The sequence below is a fragment of the Branchiostoma belcheri genome, unplaced genomic scaffold (genome assembly GCF_001625305.1).
Source record: "Branchiostoma belcheri isolate BF01 breed outbred unplaced genomic scaffold, Haploidv18h27 scaffold58, whole genome shotgun sequence".
In the NCBI taxonomy this organism is placed as follows: Eukaryota; Metazoa; Chordata; class Leptocardii; order Amphioxiformes; family Branchiostomatidae; genus Branchiostoma; species Branchiostoma belcheri.
Window position 1 is genome coordinate 2,014,433 of NW_017804220.1, and position 26,121 is coordinate 2,040,553.

The window sequence follows — 26,121 nt, forward strand, 5'->3', positions numbered from 1 at the left end:
TTTCAATGAATTCTGCATAGCCTTGTGGCTGCCAATTCCCTATTACTACTACTTCAGTGTATCAGATGTCTGTTTCAGCACCAAGGACAGGTGCCACCAAAAGACCAATGTGCCACATATTATAGCAACTTTAGCAAGGATCACAACCTGCTGTATGTGCAACTGCGTGCTGTCTACACGTGCAAAAAGTGGGCAAATTTTGGGATCCGTATGTGGTGAGTACCGCCTCCGTACAAAATCCTACGGAACCCAACAGATTTGGGATCGTGTAGACATGCCCTAGCACTTAACATCAATGCCCTAGCACGTAACATCTACGTTTGGGCTGAAAATTCACCGCCCATGCGAGCCAGTACAAGTGACACACATGCCCTATATGTATCAAACATACCGTATGTAAACAGCAAGACTAGTGTACATACGTAAGTAGGGCCTGCATATAGTCATATATATGTGGCAATCGCACAGCGTTAGCGTGGCAATTGTGTTGCAAGCACATACAGCTCACTTACCACTTGTGCAATGTCAATGATGCATGCAACCATTCATGGCCAGGTATAGTTTGCAGACCATATACTTACACCTTGTGCAATCGTGCAAGTAACGTGTGTTGACGTACATGTACTCCCTCCCTGCTCTTGCCAGTCCTTACCCACATTTTCAGAAAAATGTGGTGGACATGGCGTCCCATTAAAACGTACACGGACAAAAACACATATGGCGGGCTGTGACCCTTGCTTATCCCATAGACATGGTAAAAAATTATCTATCCATAGCCTTGTTGATGCCAACTCCCTATTACTATTTAACTATAAGTATATCAGATGTCTTTTTCAGCACCAAGGACAGGTGCCGCCTAAAAGTTAAATGTGCTACATATTATTATATAGCAACTTTTCCAGGAAAATTCACTACTAACAGGGCAGGATGTGTCAGGATACAGGCTGCTGTATACTTCAGCTTGAAGAGGAAACAGTCTGGCACTTGCTGAACTTGAAGTGCTGAAAAATACATTTGAAATTTGTGAAATTTATAAAAAGGCTTACAGAACAAAAAAAAAGGAGCAACACAAACGAAAAGATGCCTGTGAAAATACATGCCTGTTTTCAGTCAGAAGAGCCAATCTGATGGTTCAGTGACAGAGAAACCTTTTCTTGTCTTTGATTAACAGGCCACACCAAGTAAATTATATGGATGACGTCCGCGCGCACATTGATTTTGGCCTGTTCCTAGAAAAAAAACAAGAAATTCCGCTTCCTGTAACTATGACCAAAGAGTCACGACAGTGCCGCAAATCGTTAGATTGACGTGAAACCCATAATGCCAAATGGGTAAAGAGCACATGCTTTGTTTCTGCAGGCCTGCAAAAATGTGATGAAACAGGACAGGACGATAACTGCTGTTCCACCTGATTTATTGCTGTTAAATTGGTGATGAATAAAAGACTTCTTGCTTGTTACACTGTGTTACCTCATTCAATTTGCGTCCTAACATTTGTCGTCTCTTAGTATATTTCTAATCTATGCATCTTGTTTTTCAGGGCCCTTCTTGTTTATTTTTCGCCCTCTCGCATTAGATTTAGGGTCTCCAAAGGACGTCATCCATAAAATTTACTTGGTGTAGCCTTAATATAAAATACTTGAGCACAGTTTGAGGTAGATGAAAAGAGGGGTCCCCGGAGTGCTGTTCACAGACAGGCTATAGGAACCTTAAACACGATTCTTTCTGTCACTAACAGTAGTTTTTTTTTTTTTCCTCTTCTGGAATATCCCAAGAGAGATTAAAACCAGAGGAATTGCTTAGTAATACCTGTCATAGTTCACCAAGTGCAGTCTGCCCAGCATGTCAAAGTACAACACAAACTCAGCTTCTGATAGTTCACCTGGGGTGAGCTGGGAAATAAGCAAGAGAAACAGTGATTCCACATCGAATCACCTGCCATACCTGTCTCTTTGGACAAAGTTAGAATACTGGACACTGAACATCCATGCAGGACTACTTTTTAAGAAGGCCCTATATAACAGAGCACTTTGGCCTTCACTTAATAGGGATAAAGGAATATATGAGCTCCCTGGCACTTTTGATCAATTGCTCATGTCACGTACTAGTAAAGACCCATGTGTGTCACGTGTTTGTAACCGTAACTATAGCGAAGTAACACTGTGAAGCGAGTGGTCATTAATCATCCTGATGAGGGTGACGGTGTTTGCTGAAAATTTGATCCCTGTACAATTGTGTGTTGGAATAAAGATCAACATTTTACTATGATTACTACCAACATAGATGAACTTTTATGATAATCTGAGAAACTGTGATGGTAAGGGGATAAGTTATGAGGTAGTGAGATTACAGTAAGACACCTCAAGTTTAAGTTTATTGGTTTCCCGATTTAAAAATACAAACAATAAGATTTGTTGCTAGACGAGTTTGAATAACTCTAAGTACAGTGATTATGATATATATTAAATAATTATAGTTTAATCTAGACATAATTTTAAGATTAATGGAGAAGAAACAGTCATATTTGATGAGCGTGTTTACATATATGTCAGCTTTGCACAATCTTCTACATAAAGGATCATTTATAAAAATTTTTTTACCTCAATGACATTCTCCTTGTCCACTCTCCCATAGTACAGTTTGTTGGATATAAGATGTATCACAAAGTCTCCATTTGGGCCTAAAACAACAAGAAAAGTACTAATTATGAGACAAGCTGCATGGAAAATCATGGTCAACAACAGAGGTCTCCCCAGTACTCTTAAATCTTTTAAACTGTACGAAATAAACATCATTTAAAAAAGAGAAAAAGGGAATTTTGAAGAAAAAAATCCACTGTACCTGCTGTTATTTCCTGTATGGATTCAAGTGGTGCTTCAATTAGGTTAGATGTTAAATTGCCCTCCAACACTTGTAGGGTGCCAGTGCCTTTGACAACAACAATAAAAGAATTATAATAATTTTGAAATTTAAAATACTTCCTAGTATCCAAAAGTGAAAGGTTATTACACTGTATGTTAGCATGTCATTTACTTCAAATGATTACTTCAGATTTTGTCTAGCTGATTAGGCCACACCAAGTAAATTTTATGGATGACGTCCGCGCGCGCATTGATTTTGCCTGTTCCTAGAAAAACAAGTGCTTCTGCAAAAGCTGACCATTTTCGCCGCTTACAGGCTTACAGTTTTTACGAACATTTTCCCCATCCTAGCATTTCAATTTACCTAAGTTATATAAATGGTTCTAGTTGTCATCAACATTGTATATAATGAGAGAACATGCACTTCTATATTTCAACTCTTTAAGTTTAAAACATTACAAAAATCAAGTATATAACAGTTTATAACCTGTTTTCTCTCTTTTAAGAGTCTTTTTAGCAGAATAAAAAAATGAGACACAAAAGTACATTTTAACTTAAATTATAAGTAACGTTAATATATATATATATAATTTTATTCAAAATCTCTTCTATGGCTTTGTCCCCAACATCTAAGTTTACAAACCTCGTGACATTCAACCAGGGCTTTAGCCAGCGCCCGTTTTACCGTCAATTGACGGTATTTTTTCCCGTCGGACGGTAAAAATTTAAGTCCTTACCGTCAACATTGACGGTCAAAAATCGTGGGTGAAGACATTAAACTTAGCAAAAAATGTAGCGAATTTGAATGAGCCACGGCGCGGGGTCTTTCCAAAGTGCGTCGCGTCTTTTCAAAACGCCGCGGGCCCACACATTTCTTATTTAAATACGGCGGGAAACCTGACTTCAAGGAACGTGCCGATGTCTGTTAACTCGGTTCTTTTCTTCAATGTTGCTGTCTGTTTAAACAACATGTGCTAACGGCCACATAAGAACAATGGCTCGACTCAGACTCACGCTGGTAACTGTACATGACAATAAGATAAATAAACAACATGTGGCAACGAACAAAGAAATATCAAACGTTTTGAAAATATACTGTACTTGAATTTTCATACCATCGCAAGAAAACGGAGATCGATCTACGCAAAGTGGCTTTATTATTTATATAAACTTCGTTAAACCACCTTCGAAGACTTGAGCGGCAGCATAAAGATAAATTTTCTGGAGCCGATCGCTGAAGCAAGTTTTTGTTTATTAATGCAATTTATGGAGTTTATTAAAATCCTTGATTACTGTGATTATAGACTTGTGTCTATGTGTCTTTATCAACATTTTTGGCAAATAATAAAATCAAGTTATTGTTCAAGACAAATTAAGTTTGTTTTGTCAGCAGCTTTGTTATGCAACATTAATAGAACTATGATTTTGAAATTAGCAACCATAATGGAAAGTATACAAACATCCAAGGCATAAATGGTAAAAGTGCACTCGCAACAACGACATCTAGCGACATGCGGCAACTCAGCATGTCTGCATGGCCGTCGCAACAACGACATCTAGCGACATGCGGTGACTTAGCATGTCTGCATGGCCGTTGAAGGGTGGAACCGTCAAACCGTCGAACCATCCAATGTCAATCTGGTCTGAGTTACCATTTTCGCGCATGCGAAAATGGTAAAAAACAAGAAATTCTGCTTCCTGTAACTATGACCAAAGAGTCACGACAGTGCCGCAAATCGTTAGATTGACGTGAAACCCGTAACGCGAAATGTGAAAGAGCACATGCTTTGTTTCTGCAGGCCTGCAAAAATGTGAAAGAAACAGGACAGGACGACAACTGCTGTTCCACCTGGTTTATTGTCGTTTTGATGATAAATAAAAGACTTCTTGCTTGTTACACTGTATCACCTCATTCAATTTGTGTCCTAACATTTGTCGTCTCTTAGTATATTTCTAATCTAGGCATCTTGTTTTTTAGGGCCCTTCTTGTTTTTTTTTCGCCCTCTCGCATTAGATATAGGGTCTCCAAAGGACGTCATCCATAAAATTAACTTGGTGTGGCCTTATCAACTCTTAGAAGAGTGTTGTAGTTTTTGCTTTTTGTACTCACCATTACTGAAGGAGTATGTCACACTAGCAGGGTCCCAAACTAAGGCTTCAGGCAGTGCACTGGCCAGGTACAGTAGTGTGAAATTGCCTTGAGAAGTAAAAACAGTCAAAACTCAGTATAACTGTCATATATGATATATGATATATAATTTTTACTGGATGATTAATGATTTCGCTCGCATTTTCTTCTGTCACAAGACCATCATGATTGTGTTATATGTTGTATAACCTTTTCTGTATATGTACCAACATCAAGCAAGGTAATATTATCAATTCAAAAAGAAGCCATGATAAGTGTTGCATTATAAACAGAATCAATTTCAATATGGAAAACTATCACTTAAATATGAACACATCAAACAACCATATCTTGTTTCAAACAGTTTTTTTTTTAATATTTGAAAATAATTATTTATTCATATTCCTACCTGCTGAGCTATACTCCATAGTTGACTCAGGCAGGCTCCAAACTGCTGTAGACAGGTCATACTGTAAGATCATGACCTACCAAAACAAAAGGCCACATTAATTTTGTTTGTTTGAGCCTTTTTTTTACGTCGACGTTTGCCAAGAAGGCTATTATCTAGGACAAAATGCAGGAATGGCCGCCTTAAAGTTTGTTAAGGTAAGATTGCCATTAGGTTGATGATATGATACATTTCAGGAATATGATAAACATGTGTGTCATCATTCATTATATTATTTAGGCAAATAAGGGTCTTAGTTGCATGATTAATGAGAAGCATATTAAGTGGTCAATGGTAGAATGAACATAATTTGGCAATGGTATAAGGTCTTGAAACTTAATTAAATGAAATACAATGTATTCAAACTCAATGTCCTGTTTTCCATTGAGAACATGGGTGAATAAGTCAGGGTCAGAAGCAGGTTTCATGATTGAAGACAAAAATCCATTACACACTGTCATATATAATATTTATCTGTTCATACAGAGTCCAGCAGCTTAACTCATAATGACAAAAATCATTACATCTGTGATCTATTTTATATTTAGTCTCTTGACATGACTTCAAATTCCTCAAAGACATGTACCTTATCTTCAGCTCCAGATGTCTGGACATGTACCAAGACACCAAGTTCCTCAGGGTGAGAGGAGAAGGATACATCCAAAATTGGCACCTTGAGAGGAAAAGAATAGTAAGGCCACAGTAAGTAAATTTTATGGATGACATCCTCCGCAGACTCCAAATCTAATGCGAGAGGGCGAAAAAAAAACAAGGCGGGCCCAAAAAAACAAGATTCCTATATTTTGAAATTTTGACATCATGAACCCTGTTAAACTAGAAGCCAGCTAGTATAAACTAGCTATATAGTGCTAACTTTACTGCCACCTGTCACAACATCCATTTGTTACTGAAACAACTTTGAAAAGGGAAAGTTTTCAATCATTGTACAAAATAATGGTTTTGATTCGGTGGGAACGTATAAAAGGAATAAAATACATCACCGCATCAAAGTAAAAGTCAAAACATTATAAATCAGAGCCTTGTTTTGTCTCCTCTCTTCATGTTTATCAGAGAGTGCCATATTTCCAGCATGGCAAGGCATGGCTTTTTGTCCATTTTCGGAATGTTGACCACCGTCAAAGGGCAACAAAATTTCTTGTTTTCTTTTCCAAAATCAGGTGAAAATCAATGCGCACGCGGATGTCATCCATAAAAATGCTGTGGCCTAAGATCTGTTTGATCATGAATCAGCATTGTTCAATACCTCAACTTAATACAAGATTTTCTTTTTTAAGGCCACACCAATTTAATTTGTTGGTTCTCGGATTTGCTACTTAATTTTTTTTTTATTCTGAATCATCTAAAAAATGCTCATATTGTGCCCCCAACAGCTGAGGAAAGTCCTTTTCTTCCTACAGTTTTTGCAGTTGCTACAGTTTTTTAAACTATGGTTTGATTAAAAGTTAAAAATTCATTGTTTAGAAATTAACCCAGCCTTAACTGTTGACTTCATGGCTCCAATCATAGCTGTTTTTATTTATTTATTTTTTCCCTGTCATTTCATATTTTTTCCGAAATAATCTGAAAACCAACAAATTAAATTGGTATGGCCTAAAAAGAAAAAAAAAACTAAGAAAAATTATCAGTTTACCCTGGCATTTTTTCTCATGTATTCTTCCTACACTAGATGTAAAATGTACATAGTGCGAGATATACTTAGGCCACAGCAAGTAAATTTTATAGATGACATCCTCCGCAGACTCCAAATCTAATGCGAGAGGGCGAAAAAAAAACAAGGCGAGCCGAAAAAAACAAGGTTCCTACATTTTAAAATTTTGACTCAATCATTGTAGAAATGGTTTTTTATTCAGTACGAACATTACATATACACAGCCAACATCACATATCATGGCATCAAAGGAAGAATCAACATTAAATCAGAGCCTTTTCTTGTCTCCTCTCTTCATAGTTATCTGCCATCCACGCTCCAGTATGGCAACAGGTATCTTTGCCCATTTTCGGCATGTTGACCACTGTCAAAAGGCAACAAAATTTCTTTTTTTTTCTAAAATCGGGCGAAAATTAATGCGCGTGCTGATGTCATCCATAAAAATTACTTGCTGTGGCCTTATCATACTTTAGTCAGGCTAAACTTCATTATTCCTACCTGTCCTACAAGAACTTGAGTACTAAATGGCATGTTATCAACTGTTTACCACGGATGGAACGCTTAAATCTCAAACTTAATTCAATCCTCATGTGATAATACTGTGTATTTAGACTTACTGAGTGATTATTGTACCCACTGGTTCCCAGCTGTACAGTTGGCAGGGATGTTAGCTCCAGGCTGTTCTGACTGGATGTCTTCAAGTAAAGCTGGGTATCAGTCCAAACTGCCAGGCATTCGTCATCCATCTCAAGGAAAAAATAATAAGACCTAAATTAATTTGCTAATTAGCTAAAGTAGAAGAGCGGTAAGTTAGTAAATGTAAGGCCACAACAATTTAATTTGTTGTTTCTCGGATTCTCCCTGTTCATTTTTTTCTGATTTGGCCACACCAATTTAATTTCTTGGTTAACGGATTTTTCTAGAAAAATAATGGAGCGGGCGGGCGAAAAATAAATAAAAATAAAAACAGCCCTAGGCATCCTATTATGGCCCAAAATGGTACGATAGGAGTCATAAAGTCAACACACCAGGCTGGTTCAAAATTTAAACAATGAATTTTGAACTTTTATTGATACCATTGCATTGAAAGATGGAACAACTGTAACAACTACGATGTAAAGGACTGTTATCAACTGTTCAGGGCAAAAGATGGGCATTTTGCAGTTGATTCTGAATTTTTATTTTTATTTGCAAATCAGAAAAAAATGAAGCGGCGAATCCGTTAACCAAGAAATTGAATTTGTGTGGCCTTTGCAAAAAAAAAATGTTAGGTTCTGAATCAACTGCAAAATGCTTAATAAAGACATATTTTGGCCCTAATGGTTGAAGAAAGTCCTTTTCTTCCAAGTTCTTACAGTTTTTCAATGTAACAAATTGAATGCAACTTTGTTTCATTAAACATTCAAAATCTATTGTTTTGATTATAAACCAGCCTGGTATGTTGACCTCATGGCTCATATTGTCACATTTCTGGCCTTGTCCTGTTTTTTTTTTTATTTCGCCCTGTTGCTTCAAATTTTTTCTGAAAAATTCCGAGAAACAACAAATCAAATTGGTGTGGCCTAAGTTAGTAGAGTAGTAACTTGATGCTAACTACAGAACAGTTTGATGCCTTGACTTATTTTTTTTTATTTTGAACAGTATGCGTTGAAGTAACTGAATGGACAAGACATGTTCAGTGTCAGATGTCTCTTTCAGCACCAAGGACAGGTCCAACAGACCAAATTATAACAGCAACATATAACGTTACTGTAGGAAAATTAACATTCAAGAATATCTCTATTTACAGGGCAGAATGTGGTACCTGAAACTAACCCCCAAACAATAATAACCCAATGTAGTTACTAGCTATAAATTAAATGTGATTAAAAAGTGTGTTTGTTCCAAGTATGTAATGTCGGTTTGGTAGACTGGTTTACTGTTCTTGTCAGCAAAAAGACATACATACAAAATGCAAAAAGACAAACAGTTGTCATCATTTAGTAAGCGACAGTAAAATATACTTATCCAACATTAAAAATTCTAAAAAAACAATTGCATTTAAATGAAAGATGATTTCCAAAACAGTGATAAGATTAACTAAACCCCAAACAAAAATAATCAGTGTGTTTACTAGGTATAACATAGTTACTATCTTTAACACTTCTGAAAATGTAATAAAAACTGTTTAAATGCACAAAACAATGTCACATGCCATAATTTTGAGACACTGTGCACCAATCCATGCTTCCTTTCATCCATCCATCCATCCATCCATCCGTCCGTCCGTCCATCCATCCATCAATACTTTCATTCATCCATCCATTTAAGAAAACTTAAAAACTTTCTTGAACTAAACTGAAAATCATCTTGTGAACAACATGCTCCATCAGACTCCTGCTCTCTACCCCAAATTGTACCTGTGCTCGGCCTAGCCTACTGTGTCTTTCTCTGGATTTTAGCCCTACCAATCCTCCTGAAGCTCCTGTGAGGAATAGAGTTTCATACATTCCCATGCACTATCCAGTACCTGTTACTTGAATGTAATATCAAAATGAATAAGAACAACATGTTGCAGAGGAGAACTCACTGCAATTATGACTAGAGACCACATGTACAAAATGCAATTATTTTAAACAAATGTACATGACGATTTGCACATATGCATGCACAGTAGTGTTCCATACACATGCACATAAATCGGGCAAAGGTGTAACAAACCATATTAAGATATGATTATGTCAAATGAAATGGTTGTATGGTATATGTAAGTGATCAATGAATATTTTTGTAGTATTGACACATAATATTAAACTCAAAAAGTGCCTTGAAGTTCATATCCTCATGTTGTTAGGGTGTTCCGCTCAGACCCAAGAGGTCCTACCCAATGTCACCGATCTTGTGCCCTTGGGAAAGGCACTTAATAACACAACTTTCCTCACTTCACTCAGGTGGAAATGAGTACCTTAGTAAGCTTCAGTTAGGGACGTCCCTTGGATAGGAGGTCCCATGTTTGGGAGAGCCACACCCCGTGCACGTTTAAGAACCCACCATCGAAAAGAGTAGAGGTCCTTCCCGGTGTGAGTGGTTCAAACTTTACAGTCCGGTCTTACGCAACTAACAAACAAACAAACCTTGAACAGTGACCTGTTCCCACGTCCCATTCTGAGCCGTCCTAAGCAGACTGTTGCAGGCTATCACATACAGGTGACTGCCTGTGAATGCTGCTCCATGCACAACACCATCGCATGACTAGGGTAGAAATATTGAGAATTATACATTTTAATACTAACTGACTTTAAAATATACCTTAAGTTGCAAGTTTCTTTAAGTTCCCAAAAGTATATAATAAGCTACATATACATCAGATTGTCCATGTGCTTTCCAAGTTAAGCATATTTGTTTTACTTTTATATACAATAATGTAGCACAATAATAGCCTGGATGCCAGCAGCCTTTTTAGCTAATTAGTCATGTACTAAAACTTGAAAGGCTGGAATCCAAACAAAGCCTATTCATTTTACTTTCTTCTGTAATACAATCATGATTGTGCTATCTATAATTTATAAGTCACGAAATTAGTATTGTGACAAAGACTCACCTGAAGAACATCATCAGGAATAATTAAGACATCAGTTGTCAGAAAACTGTCTTGAGTAAAGAGAATCTCTGTGCTGTAAAGAAAACAATATCATCATTAACCTGTAACAAACTTTCAATCCAACACAAAAAGTTCTCTCACCTAGAGCTTTTGACCAGTCACTCTGGTCTTCCTCAGTAGACTGACCCAGTGAAAATTGTCACGTGGCTTCTTTGCGGAGTGACGTCAACACTGGGTCAAAAATATCTACTGAGGAAAACAAGAGTGACTGGTTGAGAACTCTATAGGTGATAGACTTTTTTGTGTTGGATCGAAAGTTTTAACTCTAAACATGTAACTACCAACACAGATGAACTTTCATGATATTAATATATTTTTAATAGTATTCTATTATATTGTACAGTTGATAAACAATGTCTAAGAATATAATTTACTGATTTATACACTGACAGAAGCACAGTAAATGATCAAGAAAATATTTTATTTATCATGCTCCTGTATACAAGTAGAAAACAATACTTTTATTGACATACAGCACAGCACTTTAGATATTTAAGCTTTGCAGTTTATCAGAATGTTTGCAAACCAGGTTGTTGAGTTAGTATACAGTATAGCAGAAGAGTGTGTACCTGGTAATCAGGAGAGCAACCCCTGAAGAAACTGGACTCTGGAAAAGTTGGAGGTGTAGCATGAATTCAGTCAACTTTCTCTCATATTGAAAGCTATTTGTAGCTTGTACACTCTATTAACAGATTAAATGGTGAAAACAATGATTCTTTATATAATTACAACTATATTAGTATTATATATGAATCAAAGTGACCTAACTCTCTGTTAAGATAAACACACCTGTACAAAGACTGGTGCAGTAACACTTCCTTTCAAAGACACCTGTAGCAAAATATAAAAAGTAACCTTAACTAGAAAGGTAACATTTTCAAAGCAAATGCATAAGGTTTACCTTCGCATACGGTCTGCTGTTAATTCTTACTGAAACATATATATGGTGGAAGGAGTATAAATCCCTCCTACTATAAAATTGCAACATGATGTAACCCAACACCAGTTACCATGGTTACAGACGGTCTGGTTCAGGTCATTGACCAGGTCAATGTTTGGGACCAAAGAAGAAACAGAGCAAAACAATGTTTTCCTCCAGTAAACATAAATAAAATATATAATTTTGTGCTGAATAATCAAACTTAGAACCTAATATGTAAAACATGATTAAGGAATCTTGTCAATGCAGTGTCTACATTTCTTTGGGACGGCAAAAAAATTTGACCATCAGTGATCTTCCTTTTCATGATGTTTATCCGTAATGTTATAACTTTAATCATGACTGCAAGTTTTAAAATCACAGGAACACCACTGAATAGAGGGTAGTAAAGTATTATTATTTCAACATCCCACATACATAGACTGTATTACTTACTGAGCTTGACACAGTGCTGTCAGTAAACTGTGGTTGATATAAGAGAACCTGCATGTCCCTGAAATCAAGGATTGATTTTGTTCCATTTCATCTGTTCAAGAGGGTGCTACATGTACGTGCACAGGAGAAAAGAAGGCATAATTGAATTCTGCGTACTATTGGTTCAATCTACAGTTGATATCAAAGTACTTCATACTTCAAACCTTAAAGACCGTATGAAACCTAATTAAGTTGGTTAAAAACAGTGACATTTCGAAAATATACATATGTCTCAACATATTAAAGTAGTTTTTACCGGTAATCATTGAAAAATATAGCTTATACGGCCTTTCAAACATTGCGATTTTCGCGATCCGCGGGCGAGACTCCGGGCCCGCAACCGGAAGTGCTGTGACGTCACGTGCAGAACGGCGTGTTCCAACTCCGCTGCTCCTGCTATACACAATATGGCCGACGACGAGTACCACTCGGACTCAGACTCATCGGAGTCAAGTGTGGAAGCTATTTTTGAGGCTTTCGAGCGCGAAGAGCTAGTGGAGCTAGTAGAGGGGGCCGTGGGAGGTATTGTACCGTACCGGTTCGAGCCGTATCTTGACGAACAGCAGGCAGAACCGGAGGATAGCGACGAGGAACTTCAAGGTCGAGAGGAAGACGCGCGTGGGGACGCCGATGACAACCGGGATGACAACGCCATTCCCATGGGCGTTCAGAGACGCAATAATACGAACTGGTAAGTAAGACATGATACAATGTATAGTGGCGCAGTTTTTGCTGCACGTACCTGGGATTGATTTTGAAACTTTAACAATAGGAGGTTACCAGAGTTTACGCCGCATGTCAAGTTACGGTATATAACGTGTTATATACCGTAATTTTACCGTAATAAATGGCTGCCACGTCTATGCCAACGAATATTCTTTTTTCCCCTCACCTACAATGTCAAAAAGAAACACCACAGTATAATACAAGTCCCCCAGTGATTTCAAGAACACTTTGAATTTTTAATAGGTGTACCTGTGGACAATGCGAGGCGATGAACTCGGAAGTGGAGAGCGTCTGCTGTAGGGAACAGGCCCGGGTTTCAGAGACCAGAGAACAGGTCCAGGGCATCGAATGTATCACTGAACATATCGGCTTTCAGCCGGTATGTTTGAACGAGTATGTTCTACTGACGGCTCACTACCAGTACCAGGATCAGTACGGACAGGCCCTCGGAAACGAGTGAGTATGAAGTGTTCTGGACCTTAGGATATTCTAAATTTTTGTATAACATAGATAGGCAGAATTTAAAAAATAATATAAGCAGAATGTTGTTTTCATCGCATTACTATTACTAGACCCCTTACTAATGTCTGTCTTTCACCTTTCAGGTGGAAGAGATACTCTGCCTACCGGCAGTTTGTCCGGTGGACGTACGGCCACCTGGGGAGAGACATCAGGGTCCCCCTGCCGTCCTGTGTTGTGTCTAAAGTTAGGTCGGCCTTCTCTTCTGAGAACTATACGGGCTACAGGGAGAACAGGGCATAGGGCCTGTCCGTACTGATCCTGGTACTGGTACTGAGCAGTCAGTAGAACATACTCGTTCAAAGACTTTCTTTTACCTTGAGTTGCCACCTTTCTGTTGCATCAACAATACATATATAAATTTGGATTAAAAAGAAATCTATCTTTCTCCATGTCAAAAGTTTATTGTTACATGAAGTAAAGTTGACAACATTTATCTAACTTGTGTAACTTAGATATCTTGGTCTCATGAACTCGAACATCACGTACAAATTACACAGTAGCAAAACTATTACAAACATTAACAGGTTTAAACTTAACATGCCTTGATTGCACTCAACAGTATGCAGATAGGTAGGTAGTTGCACTTGATAATGTTTACTTGTAGGGATATATATAAATCTGGATACCTTATTTACCCCTTTGCTGGTCTTTTTGATTGTTACTAATAAGTTTATGACACAGCCAATGTATTACTAGTAGTATTACTTTGTCTCAGGAACTGGTAGAGTACAAAAGTATACACCTTATTAGTAGCCTAGCTACTACAAGTCATTAACAAGTTAAGAGTGTAAATTCCTTCATTATCCTCAACATCACACAGAAAAGTAGTACTTAGTTGCACTTGAGGATGTTTACACTTTTAGGAATGTATTTACCTTATATATCCAGATTCCTTTTACTGGTTTGTTTGACTGTTACAAAAAAGGTTTAAGACATAGCCACTGTATAACTTGTCTTAGGAACTGTACAAAAGTATACACCTTATCAGTAGCCAAAGCAATAAAAGGTAAAACTGAACATGCCTTGATTGTCAACAACAATATACAGAAATGTACTAAGTTGCACTTGAGCATGTTTTCACTTGTACGTTGTAGGACTGTATGTACCTTATTTATCCTTTTACTGGTTTGTTTGACTACTACAAAATAAAGTTTATGACAGGTAAAAGGTAAAACTGAACATGCCTTGATTGTCATCAACAATAACAGAAAGGTTCTTATTTGTAGGACTGCATGTTTCAAGCTGTAGGATTGTAAGTACCTTATCCGTTCTTACTGAAACATTTTAGAGCCTGAATCTAGTTACATGACTGTTGACTGCGTCTGCCTTGGCGGGCTTCTCGAACTGGGCAGTCAGTGGTTGGGGTACTGGTCCAGGTTCAGGAAACTCCAACCCCTCCAGCATGTCACCGTTGTACTCCTGTCCCCTGCAGATCTCCTTCACACTCTCCATCAAGATTTTCACGTACCCTGTAAGGAATATAAATATTGTCAGTGACTAGATCAAGAAAGCGATTACCCGATCAACATAGACAAAATTTTCTTGGCAATATTTTAAAAAATTAATTCTTATCATTATTTGTGTACTTAAATGTTTGCTGTTCCACATCTTAGATTAGAAGTCACGGTGACTGACCTGTACGGAACGATTATGGCTCTAATGACACGATGACCTGTTTTGTTACTGTTACTTATTTATTTATTTTTTGCAATTATTTGATTTTGTGTTGAGACTTATTTTGACAAATGTTTGTATAATTATATTATTATTGCTACTATTATTTTGTCTGACCCCGACCTTCCTCCCAAACGCCACCCCCATGAAAGGCGGCCAAATGGCTGAATGGGACAACCTATTGTGTACATCACACTATATCGAGTGTAAATAAAGGCACAAACAAACAAAAGTGCTCTCGTGACGGTTAGAGGTGCTCTTGCAAGGGTTAGATGTACTAGAACTTCAGATGCCTAGGTTTGGTGCCAGAACTCTAGCTCCTGTGGGTTTACAACATGAAGGAATGAAAAAAGGTGACAAATAAACATATGCTATCATCATAATTATATCTTATGATCATTGGCAGTGGGTGAACATATTGAAACATTTTAAGAAGGCTACCCCTGTCTAATGATGCTAATTTTCTATCAACATAATGCAAAATAAACATACAACATAATGCAAAATAAGGCCATGGTATAAGAAAACCCCAAAAGAAACTAAAATTTGAAATCAGAAGCAGAATTTTCTTCACTCATTTTGCTATTATACACACCAAAGGATGGCTGTTCCAGAACTTTGCGAACAATGTACCCTCCCTGCTTGTGCTTTGGGTAGTGTACACTGTACATCAGGTCACCAACACCAGTTTGTCTGTGGGCCCGGTCCGCATTTTCATTGAAGTGAAGCGCTTGCAAGCTTTCGAACCCTGAAAGAGGAGTACAACACAGATTAACACTCTGTAAGGGCATAACTCATCCCTTGTGTTATGCTAAAATCTTTCTCAAAATGCAACCAAAATCATTACCTGGATTCCATCCCTTTGTTGCAGAAGGCAAACATCTTCGGAGCAAAATGTAAGATCAAACTATGGAAGGCTTCAAGTGACCAGGTCTGGAAAACAGGTGACAGGCGTCCAATGTCCTTCAGTAACTTGTCGTTGTAGACTATCTTCTCTTCATCTGTTGACAGTTGTGTACCTACATAAACAACCCAAACAAACAAAATTTCCTTCTACAACCTCTGTAGTAATACACAATATGTACAACATAGGGATATTTTCTTTCTAGTGGTTATGATCTCTTGTTGAATGAAGAACAAAAATGACCATAAGTTGGCAATTGGGAAGAAATAGAGTGTAAAATAGGGAAGAAAAATCAGGAACTCCAGCATGTCCCTAATTAAAGATGGATACAGGAATAACAAAATCACAATTCTCTGACCTCAGCTTATGAGCAAAATCACAATTTCGTAACTTTTAACTATATACCAGTACTCACTTGCAGTAAGCCAGGCCTTCTCCTGCTCCCGTCCTTCCAGAGGCCCATGTTCACAGCGGGGGAACTGTCCCTGGAAACCTTCATGCTTGTTACAGATGTGAGACACTACTGACTTCCACTTGTCAACAGCGAGCCGTCTGTTGTCATCTGGACTTGACACCACTGCCCAATACAAGTGGTTTATGATGCTGCCCACCCAAGGCTTCAGGACCTGGCACCCTTTCCTCTGGCTCAAGTGTTGGAGCTTTTTCTTCACACCTACAAAACATAAAGGACATGCAGGGATCTTATGAATAAAATTGTTATGGTGCCACAGCCCTGCACACAAAAGGAAAAGGGCTTTAAAAAGTTTGTCAAACTATACAGTACTGTGTATTCCAGACAGGATTGACTTATGACCAATAATTCCTTACTAGAATACTACATGTTCATGAAATGAAAAAAATGTACTTACTTTTGGCAACATGCCAGATGTCAAACAGGTGCTTGATAGTAGGGTGATCCTCTCTGATCATCTTGTTGATGCCTACGTGTCGGTCAGTGACGAGAGTCCCCACCTCCACATCCACACTCTCCATCCACGCCAAGGACTTCTCCAATCCGTTTTGCTCCATGTGATAGGATCCACCTACCTCGTTGCTCTGAAATAAAAATTGCAAAGACAGCTGTAATACAAACCAACATAGACACTTTTCCCATACAAATATAATTATACCAGGTAATCTATGCACATAAGCCATGCCACAAGAAAAATGTACCTGGACTAGCTGCACGTCGATGACCTTTCTTTGGTTTAACTCCATCAGGGTGTACGAGCCGTACTTCGCACAGTGGCCGGGGCTGTCAGCACGGCCATCCCCGCCACACACGATCGGACTCTCGCTCTGTAGGACGTACAGCATCCCGACTTGCATTTCTCGCCAGATGCGCTCCACAGCGGTGAACAGGATCTTCTCTTGGTGGCGGAAGAACGAGCGCGCACATATGACCGCAACTCCCATGTGGGACAATACCCATAGAACCTTGGTCACCGAGGCTCCGCTGAACAAGATGGCAGCAGACAACAGGATGTTGCCTGCCGCAGTCCTCCCGTAGAAGGGCTGGCTTTTCCACTTTCCTCTGTACTTGCAATTGCTGCATGTGAGTGCCACTTTTAACAGGGTGCCCACCTCCCTGCACTCATACGACAGCTTTCTGCAAGTGCACTCCGGACAGCTGAACCACGTAGTGATCAGATCTGCAAGGCACGCCCAGAAAACCAAGAAAACCCCATGTTTGGGTGGGGTGTTACATGGTTCCTGTTCTGAGTGATCCTGGTCTTCCTCCATTTCTTCATCAGATGGTACATATTCGCTCCCAGAGTCAGACTGTTCGTCTTCATCTGACATAGACATTGGCTCCTCATCCAGGGGTCGATCTAACGTCTTCTTCTTGAAACTGCTTTCTTTCGTCTGTGTGGCGACCGTCACCATCTTCACAGTTACAGGTGTCATGTTTACCTGCACACCTGGAAAAACAGGGAAAACCATACAATTTTTATGTTTGCACATTGAAGACACTGTGTAAAGGTGGGGATATAGTACTGGGAAAATATATCATGATCAAATTTATATCATCATCCAAAACTTGACAACAAAACAACTAGTACTGACACCAAAACAGCCACCGTTTTTACATGTAGTCAATCAGGATGGCACAATACGTCTGTCATCATGATCTGCATCTTCATGTAAAAAAAGTAAAGGTACCATGAAGGAAAAGCTAACATCAAGATCAAATAAGTATAATGGCTCAACTACCTTTGGTGCGTCCACGTGCACGTGCTCTGTGTTGAACAGCGACGTCCCGTGACTTGGGTTTCAGGTAGGCCTGTACACCACAGGATTTCACTGGTGGGTTCACCTGAATACATAGATGAATGCATATGTATGGAATTAGTACTTTTCACTTCAGCAGAGCACATATGTCAGACAAGCTATGCAATTACTATAAATATATAAATATATATATATATACATTCTATAAGAGGGTGTGACATTGCTGGCACATAAATCTGTAGTCTAAACTACATTCAGCAATAATGACTTATGTATACAAATAACAAAACGTTTCCATTATTTTGTGTTTTTCCAAACTTACATCAATGTCAAGGCGAAGCTCCTTTTGCCCTTTCTCGTAGGAAGCCATGCATTCCTTGATTGTCTGAAAAATAAAATTGAAGCACCTGTATTTCCATGTTAAATCACATTTAGCATACACTGTAGCACACAACACATTTTCATTACCTTGCTATGAAAAATAATGAAGAGCAGTATACACAGAGGCACCCTCAAAACTAGCTGCTGTATCGGTGCAAATTTGCTACAACAAATGCAAAAACAACAGCTAGGTACAGAATATGTACATGTATCCAATCCTTCCCATATTTGCCCCCCTCCCCCTCCACATTTTGCCACAACGACGCCAAATTATTTGATAAAGAAGGCGAGGAAAAATACTAGCGAGTACAAATTTACATGGCTGTTTTGAACTCTAACAATCATACATGTACATCGTATATATTTAGAGCCCCCCCCCCCACAACAACAAATTAAAACGCGAAAATTGCACAGCCGCGGCGATATCAAAAGTCCCAAAACTAGCGGGGGCTATCCTGGGGGCTATCCTGGGCAGCCTGGGGGCGGTAAGGGGGCGTGGTTACCGACAACAAATCAGGAGCCGAATCCTGTAACCCGAGAAACTTACCTCAGCATTACGCCTTTTCTCTACGGCCCGGGATGTTCGTGGCTTCTCGGGCGGTGTAGCGGCTGGCTCTCCGCGTGGAAAGATTGTGGGAATCGCCGTTTGCAGCAAAACCCTTTTACAGCGGACAGCAAATCCAAGCTTCTCCTTTAGAGCTGGCCTAGCGTCAAAATGATGGGCCTCGAAATGCGCGGAACACAGAACCGACCGCTCCGATGGTGACCAGTTAACTCCGGTGCGGTTCACTTGTTTAGCCCATTTCTCCCGCAAAACAGGATCTTTTGGAAATGTGTGAAAGCTCACATCCTTGTTCTCGGAAGAGTTGGAGCAATACCCCGCAACGCAACGGACGGGCATGATGATTCTCTCAGCAAAACACTACGTGTTATGGCCGGATGTTTTGGTTTTCCGCCATATTGCTTCGGATGCGCTTCTGTGTTCTGTAGGTTACGTCACTTCCGGTTTGGAGCCAGTCGCGCAGCGCGAAGCTGTGCTCAGTGACGGGACGGTCAAAATGTGCAAATTTCGCGATAAATAGGCACATATAGCTTAGGTATTCATTTTTGAGTAAGAATACTACTATTTTCCCATGTTATAAAAAATTATTTGAAAATGTCATACATATATTTCATACGGTCTTTAAGTCAATATTTAGACACAGGTACTTTATAACTGTATTAGATAACCATACTTAATAAAAGTATAACATAACCTTTTTTTGTCCATTCACGTGACGGCCTCTTATATTTTCAGTTTGGCTACCACAGCCAGGTTTTTGTTTTCTCTCTCCAAAAATCACCCACCACCGCCCCTTTTTCCCCAACGATACAGTTTTTTTGCCCATTCAAAAAAAGACCTTGTTGGTATATTCAAAATTGTAAATGTACATTACTAAGTCATCATAAGGCTAGTAAGACAATGATTGTACTTAGTCACAATGTTGATAAATTCTACCATACCTGACAAAACAGTTATCCAGCAGTACAGGCTGTCCTGAGACTACCAGAGCCTGCTCCACGGAGCTGTCTACAGCCACAACTATCTCCCACAGGCTACAGTGAACATGGAAAAAATTGGCATTTACTAATAGATATCATCTACTACAAAAAGAATTAGCCTGTTTTATCCATCCATCCATCCATATCTCCATCCATCCATCCATCCATCCATCCATCTTCCACCCATCTTTCTATCCATCCTTCATCCTTCCATCTTTCCATCCATCTTTCCACCTTTCCATCCATCCACCTTTCCATCCATCCATCCATCCATCCATCCATCCATCCTTCATCCTTCCATCTTTCCATCTTTCCACCTTTCCATCCATCCACCTTTCCATCCATCCATCCATTAATCCATCCATCTTCTATCCATCTTTCCATCCATCCTTCAATCCATCCATCTTTCCACCCATCCATCCACCTTTCCATCCATCCATCTTCCATCCATCTTTCCATCCATCCTTCATCCTTCCATCCATCCATCTTTCCATCCATCCATTCAACCATCCTTCCATTCATCCATCCATCAATTTATCCATCCATCCTATAACTTGATATTCACAATATTTATTTCATCATCTACAACCTTATACATATATTAACTTAATGTTTACATTAATTTCATTCATTAAAATCATCCTTCTGCAACATAAATGTGTTAAATATGGTGAGCAACAAAATATTAACAGTTATCTGGATAAGCTATTAGACTTGCTTTGAAAGACATTTTCTACATGTATTACCTTAATAATGATGTCTGAATAACATTGAAGGATTTTGCTGTATCTTGAACACAACATTAAAAGCACCAGACTACTAGTAAGATGCACTCTGTTTGACTCACCTGCTGTTTCTGTTGTATGCTGTCCTCTTGGGCAGCACATGCTGTACATGTGAGCTGTAGAGCTGCCTTACCTCAGGGTGCTGCTTTTTCCTCCAGGACAGCTTAGTCAGCTGGGCTGAGTACTAGATAGTTTCAAAACCAACAAGATTACTTGAAAGTAAACAGAATTCAAAGAACTTTATCATAGGAAAAACATTTAATTAAATTACAAAAAAGCAATTTAAACAAAGCTACTGGTTTTATCTAATTCAGTTTTATTTTTATTTAGAGTTCCTAGGATAACTCTTATTATATGACATATATAATATAGTACATTGTGTATACTGGTACACCCATGTGCATAATAAGCAAGCCTGTATGTCTGAAAAGAGAAGAAATTTTTTCAAAATTTTAAATTTTTTATTCGGTAAGGCTCTTGCGGGATACCCGAATTTCGTACATAACGCATTAAAAACAATGGTTTGTTACACTCTTTCATTGTACACATGAAACGTGGCAAGCACACTATTAAAACATGCTTTCCAATAACATCAACTCCTTGCCTCAGAAGGCTCCTGTGCAGTGTTGTTCAGCTCACTCATGCTGGCATGTCTGTCATCAACAATCCACACATGGAGCAGCCACTGTGAGGAACAAGATAACGGGTCAGGTTTAGGTCAGGGTTGTTACCAACAGTATCAAGAAGTACTATAAATTCATTTATTTTCATAGGGACTTAATTTTGCACAAGGGGAAGAAAGCTTTTGCATTCAATTTATTTCAAGTTTATTATTAAAACAATTATGTGGTAGTGGTACAGGAGTCATACTCATAGCGTAGTGCTGTGTACTAGTGTACGAAATACTTTTTTGAACCAGGTAGCAGAGGGGGCAGCCAATGTCAAAAATTAGGTTGAGCCATCAGAATTTTAGGTTGCCCCACCTATAACAAATTTACTACTCTCCTCAAATTAAGTAATGTTACATACACAAGCCTTTGACAATATTTCTAACAGCCTTTAGTTAATAATAGTCAATAGTACCTAAAATCAAAAAGCATCTGCCAGATACTGTGATGCAAGCCAAGTGGGCATGATTTTTTTTGGGGGGGCGGGCGGGAATTCTTGAAATTCAGGTAGCACACTAGGCTACCTAGGTTCAAAAATAGGTTTACTTAAGTCACATATTGAAAACACATATTCAAGTCTAACCCTGACGTCTGAACCTCAGAAGATGGGGAACGACAGATGATAAACTGGATAGCAAGCGAGTGATATTCACAGTGTCATGAATTTACAGTAGAGTCATCCAGAAAACCGTGACAGTAAAACAATTGCTAACATTTCAAGATATAATACAGTGCATACATGTGTACCAGGATGAAATTTGAGAATCCCTACCGTTTCTCCACTGGAGTTAGGTATATCTGCTGTCCTGAGTAAATAGAGGTAAATAATTATACAACGTGTCAATAAAAGTTAGACATCCAGTTTATCAGATACATAAGAAAATTGTTACTCAAGCAACTGGATAGATTTTGAAAACATTTCAAACTCTATCCGTATCTGGTTGCTTGAGTAACTGTCTTCCTGTGTTATACAGTAACTTACTATAGTCACAAAGGAAGCTATGGATATAATCATAATACAAGGTGAGGCAGGTGCACTAACCCACCTGTTGACAGGTGTCAGGTACCACCTGTAGCAGCCGGGACTGTCCAACACCTGCATATGGAGTGTGTTGTCATCTGAAGCACCTGCCTGAAAAAAAAAGATTTTGTAGTACAATGTATGTCTTCAATAAGTTATATTGTGAGTAAAATACTCAAAACTCGATCAATCTAGCCATATTTGCAACATTAAAGCATTGAGTGTATTTACATAACTTGAAAATTTTACAAGAATTATTCAACACTCAATGTGTAATGAGTAATAGGTAAAGTAAGACATTGCAATTGTTACAGTTCGCGAATGGTGACCTAACAATTATTGTCTGATATGTCTATATAGCTTACCCCTGCTATATCTGGATACATGGTATACAGTCCTGCACTGCTACACTGGATGGAAGCACTCAGTGACCTGAATTGACATGAAACATATGTTATTTTCTTCCAATACTGACATACATTCAGGAAAATTATCGAGATCGAATTTCCATTGTTAATCCTTCACCTAAGAAAGACCCTTTTTTAAATTTTATATGGAAAATGTATACATATGGTTGTTAAATATTGTTGTCTTGATATATGTGGCATTGATGGGATTGGCGTAATGGGCAAAGCGCTTGACTCGGAACCAAGAGGTGCCGGGTTCGATCCCCTGACATACCCGATTTTGTGCCCTTTACATATACATGACTTTCTTCACTGTACAATGTTTTGTCCTTGGGAAATGCACTTCACATGACTTCCTCACTGTACGGCTAAATTGATGATACTGTGTCCAAACAATGATGAGGACACAGACAGATTTGAAATTGGTGTCCCCAATGTGGCAAGATATTTGCCACTAAGAACTGTACAATTTTTCTCTTCATTGTTAGACATAATACCGGTATTGTAGGAAACTTTTTGAAGTGTGGCTAGCACTGGCTGCTATTACTAACCCCTGAGGTGTGACATGGCAGGCTGGTTCCACCTTCCACTGTAGATCAGACACAGTCTCAAGATATTCCACTACAATCTGTGGAAAAGGAGAAAAAAATTGAATGATTTTTTACAGGTCTGGAAAAGTGTTCCAATATTCACTGTTCAAAGTATTGAGGTTTTGGTTCTTCATCTAAGAAGATGGAATCTACTCTCAGTTTACATGACTTAGACGAAAAATGACTGATGGGTGAAGAATGAGTATTATTAATGCAATGTAGCTTTGCCAAAGCTCACATATCTAGCCAAACATGCCAGGTCAACCCTTTATTTCTTGATAAGCGTGATGGGTTCTTTTATGATGCAGTCTACTACTAAAGATGTTATTTAAACAATGCTAGTGGAGGTGTATAGAGCAATAATGTGCACGCAATGTTGGGAGGAATTTCAAAATCTGAAATATTTGGCTTTTAATAATAGGACAGGAGAGTTTGAATGTGGTTGGCTATTAATACTAGTCTTGTGTATCTGGCATGGCTATAATATTAGAATTACTGAGTTAGTGAGATATCTGTCTTTATATCATACCCGGGCCGCGATTACGTTCGATAACGGGTTCCGAACCGGGCCGTACTTTACGGTACGGCCTGGAACCCGTTATCGAACGCTTCCATGGCTTCCATAAAACGATTCGAACACGATTCGCCCTACCTGCGTGTGCCCCTTTCGAAAATTCGAATACAGAATCCGGACGTTGGAATTGATGTTGTTACATTTTAGGGACAAGTGGCACCAACTTTTGGCTCATCTAATGCATTGAAAGGCGTGTTTTCTTGGGTGGGTATGACATAAATAAAATACAACACGGTGTATTCCGCATCGCCCTCGGTCCCGGCCCTCCCGCGGGTCGGATCGCCCTACGGCCGCGGTCGGGCCGATACCTCGGGCGATACGGAATACCCCGTGTTGTATTCTATATATATACCTACAGGATTTCTGGTGGTGAAGCCCTCCACTTGTGTCAGGGAGCTGGAGTACCTGCAAAAATATATCATTTAAATAAACTCATGGTTTGCTCAGCATAATGTCAATGCATTTAATTAAGTAATTTAGCATTGTGTTACACCATGTGTGTTAGCATGTGTGTTAGCACCCTGAAGGAACTTTAAATTCAATTTGCATTTTGATCTCTCTTTTGCTAAAGGACGGCGTTTACCGTTTGGCAATACACGTGTGTCTGAATTCATTCACATATTTATAACGTTAACTTTAATACTGTTTTTCAGTTTTAAAAGTGTACCATTTCGGGATTTCTGACCAAGAATCCCTTCTAATCAAGCATCTAGAACCGCCCCCCTCCCTAGCCGCGGAGACTGTTGCAGGGCTTCTCTTGCTAAGCTTGCAGTCTTTTGCATGTTAGGGCTACTGTAAAAGACTGCAAGCAAGAGAAGCCCTGCAACAGTCGCCGCGGCTACCCCCCTCCCCACCTCTAGTATAAAAAACAAAAATCTGGAATGCCGTTCAAGAAAAAAGCCGAACAATTTCACCATATGATTGATTCAATTAAATAAAACTACTTGAACTGGGTTACCTCCATACCGCCTGGCATCTTCTGACAGGCAGCAAAAACATTGGGAAAAGGAGCGGGACAAGGAATTTGGCTGTAGCAGACGACATCTTGGAGATCGACCTTCGGTGATGAGCACCCTCACCCCTCCCTTCTTGGATACTTTTTCCGCTAGTAACGCCCTTCACGAAGTTGAGTGAAATTCAATGAAGTCACCGGCTACCTTTTAGGTTAGTTTATGTTAGTATTACAAAAAGAAAGTAATAAAATGTCCCATCTGCCTGAGTTTTGGAAGAAGAGGCTGGGTGCTAGCAGCATACGAACTTCCCAGCGAGCGGCCCAAAATTCGCGGGAAACCTCGACCGACGCACTACTACCGAATCGCTGCTACAGTATCTGTATCGCTCCGCCATAGTAATACGAACGAACGAATGTATGAATTTTGGAAAAAGTGGGACACTGCGTCTTCCATGGTTTACAAAAGAGGAGTCAAACCCTTAAGACATAGTTCTATACAGCTACCTTTCATCGTGTAGATTTGTTATTTTATACTCTGTTTCAATGTTCCGGGCACGAATTTCCACACATAACTTTTCATTATAAATGTTACACAGTATAACTGAATGACCGGACGATCGAGGGGATGGAGGAAACATTCAATGAATGAATGAATGGGTGAATATCCAAAATCTCTAGATCTATAGACTTCGGAAGATGGACTCGACAAATAAAGGACACGGGGGATTTCACAAATAAAACGGGACAATGATTAACAATATTAACGTTATATGTGACTAATCTAATGTTGACAAAAATTCTAACGCATTTGGTTTGACTCGTAACATCCATTGACCTTTATCCGTCAAAGTACCTTTATCCGTCACGCTAGAAAACGGTGTACAGCGAGAGATATACCAATGCACTATCAGTTATCCCTTTAGGTGTGCACAGGTTGAACACCCAGGAGTTCAGTACCGTGCCGCGTGGGACTTGGCACTCAT

At 39.0% G+C, this 26,121-nt stretch overlaps 3 protein-coding genes across 3 annotated transcripts in view; 1 reads left to right on the plus strand and 2 right to left on the minus strand.

Moving 5' to 3' along the window:
• LOC109481809 overlaps positions 1-26,121 on the minus strand; it is a 61,382-nt gene extending 35,261 nt beyond the window's left edge. Inside the window, exons 1-16 of the mRNA XM_019784397.1 lie at positions 26,096-26,121; positions 24,543-24,591; positions 23,574-23,650; positions 22,981-23,047; positions 20,989-21,110; positions 20,103-20,195; positions 12,122-12,179; positions 11,316-11,428; positions 10,687-10,759; positions 7,724-7,852; positions 6,024-6,110; positions 5,399-5,474; positions 4,972-5,058; positions 2,601-2,680; positions 1,810-1,892; positions 920-1,001 (exon numbers count right to left, since the gene is read on the minus strand). Of these exons, the coding sequence (XP_019639956.1) occupies positions 920-1,001; positions 1,810-1,892; positions 2,601-2,680; positions 4,972-5,058; positions 5,399-5,474; positions 6,024-6,110; positions 7,724-7,852; positions 10,687-10,759; positions 11,316-11,428; positions 12,122-12,179; positions 20,103-20,195; positions 20,989-21,110; positions 22,981-23,047; positions 23,574-23,650; positions 24,543-24,591; positions 26,096-26,121 (1,302 nt within the window). The remainder of the gene's footprint in view (positions 1-919; positions 1,002-1,809; positions 1,893-2,600; positions 2,681-4,971; positions 5,059-5,398; positions 5,475-6,023; positions 6,111-7,723; positions 7,853-10,686; positions 10,760-11,315; positions 11,429-12,121; positions 12,180-20,102; positions 20,196-20,988; positions 21,111-22,980; positions 23,048-23,573; positions 23,651-24,542; positions 24,592-26,095) is intronic.
• On the plus strand, positions 12,341-14,877 carry LOC109481898. Its single transcript, XM_019784522.1, has 3 exons — positions 12,341-12,851; positions 13,130-13,342; positions 13,492-14,877. The coding sequence occupies exons 1-3, from the start codon at positions 12,568-12,570 to the stop codon at positions 13,646-13,648; spliced, it is 654 nt and encodes a 217-aa protein (XP_019640081.1). The 5' UTR covers positions 12,341-12,567; the 3' UTR covers positions 13,649-14,877.
• Positions 15,911-19,773, minus strand: LOC109481896. The gene is made up of 7 exons (XM_019784520.1): positions 19,147-19,773; positions 18,541-18,603; positions 18,201-18,303; positions 17,160-17,908; positions 16,856-17,042; positions 16,402-16,659; positions 15,911-16,101 (listed from the first exon to the last, which is right to left on the minus strand). The coding sequence occupies exons 1-7, from the start codon at positions 19,498-19,500 to the stop codon at positions 15,926-15,928; spliced, it is 1,890 nt and encodes a 629-aa protein (XP_019640079.1). The 5' UTR covers positions 19,501-19,773; the 3' UTR covers positions 15,911-15,925.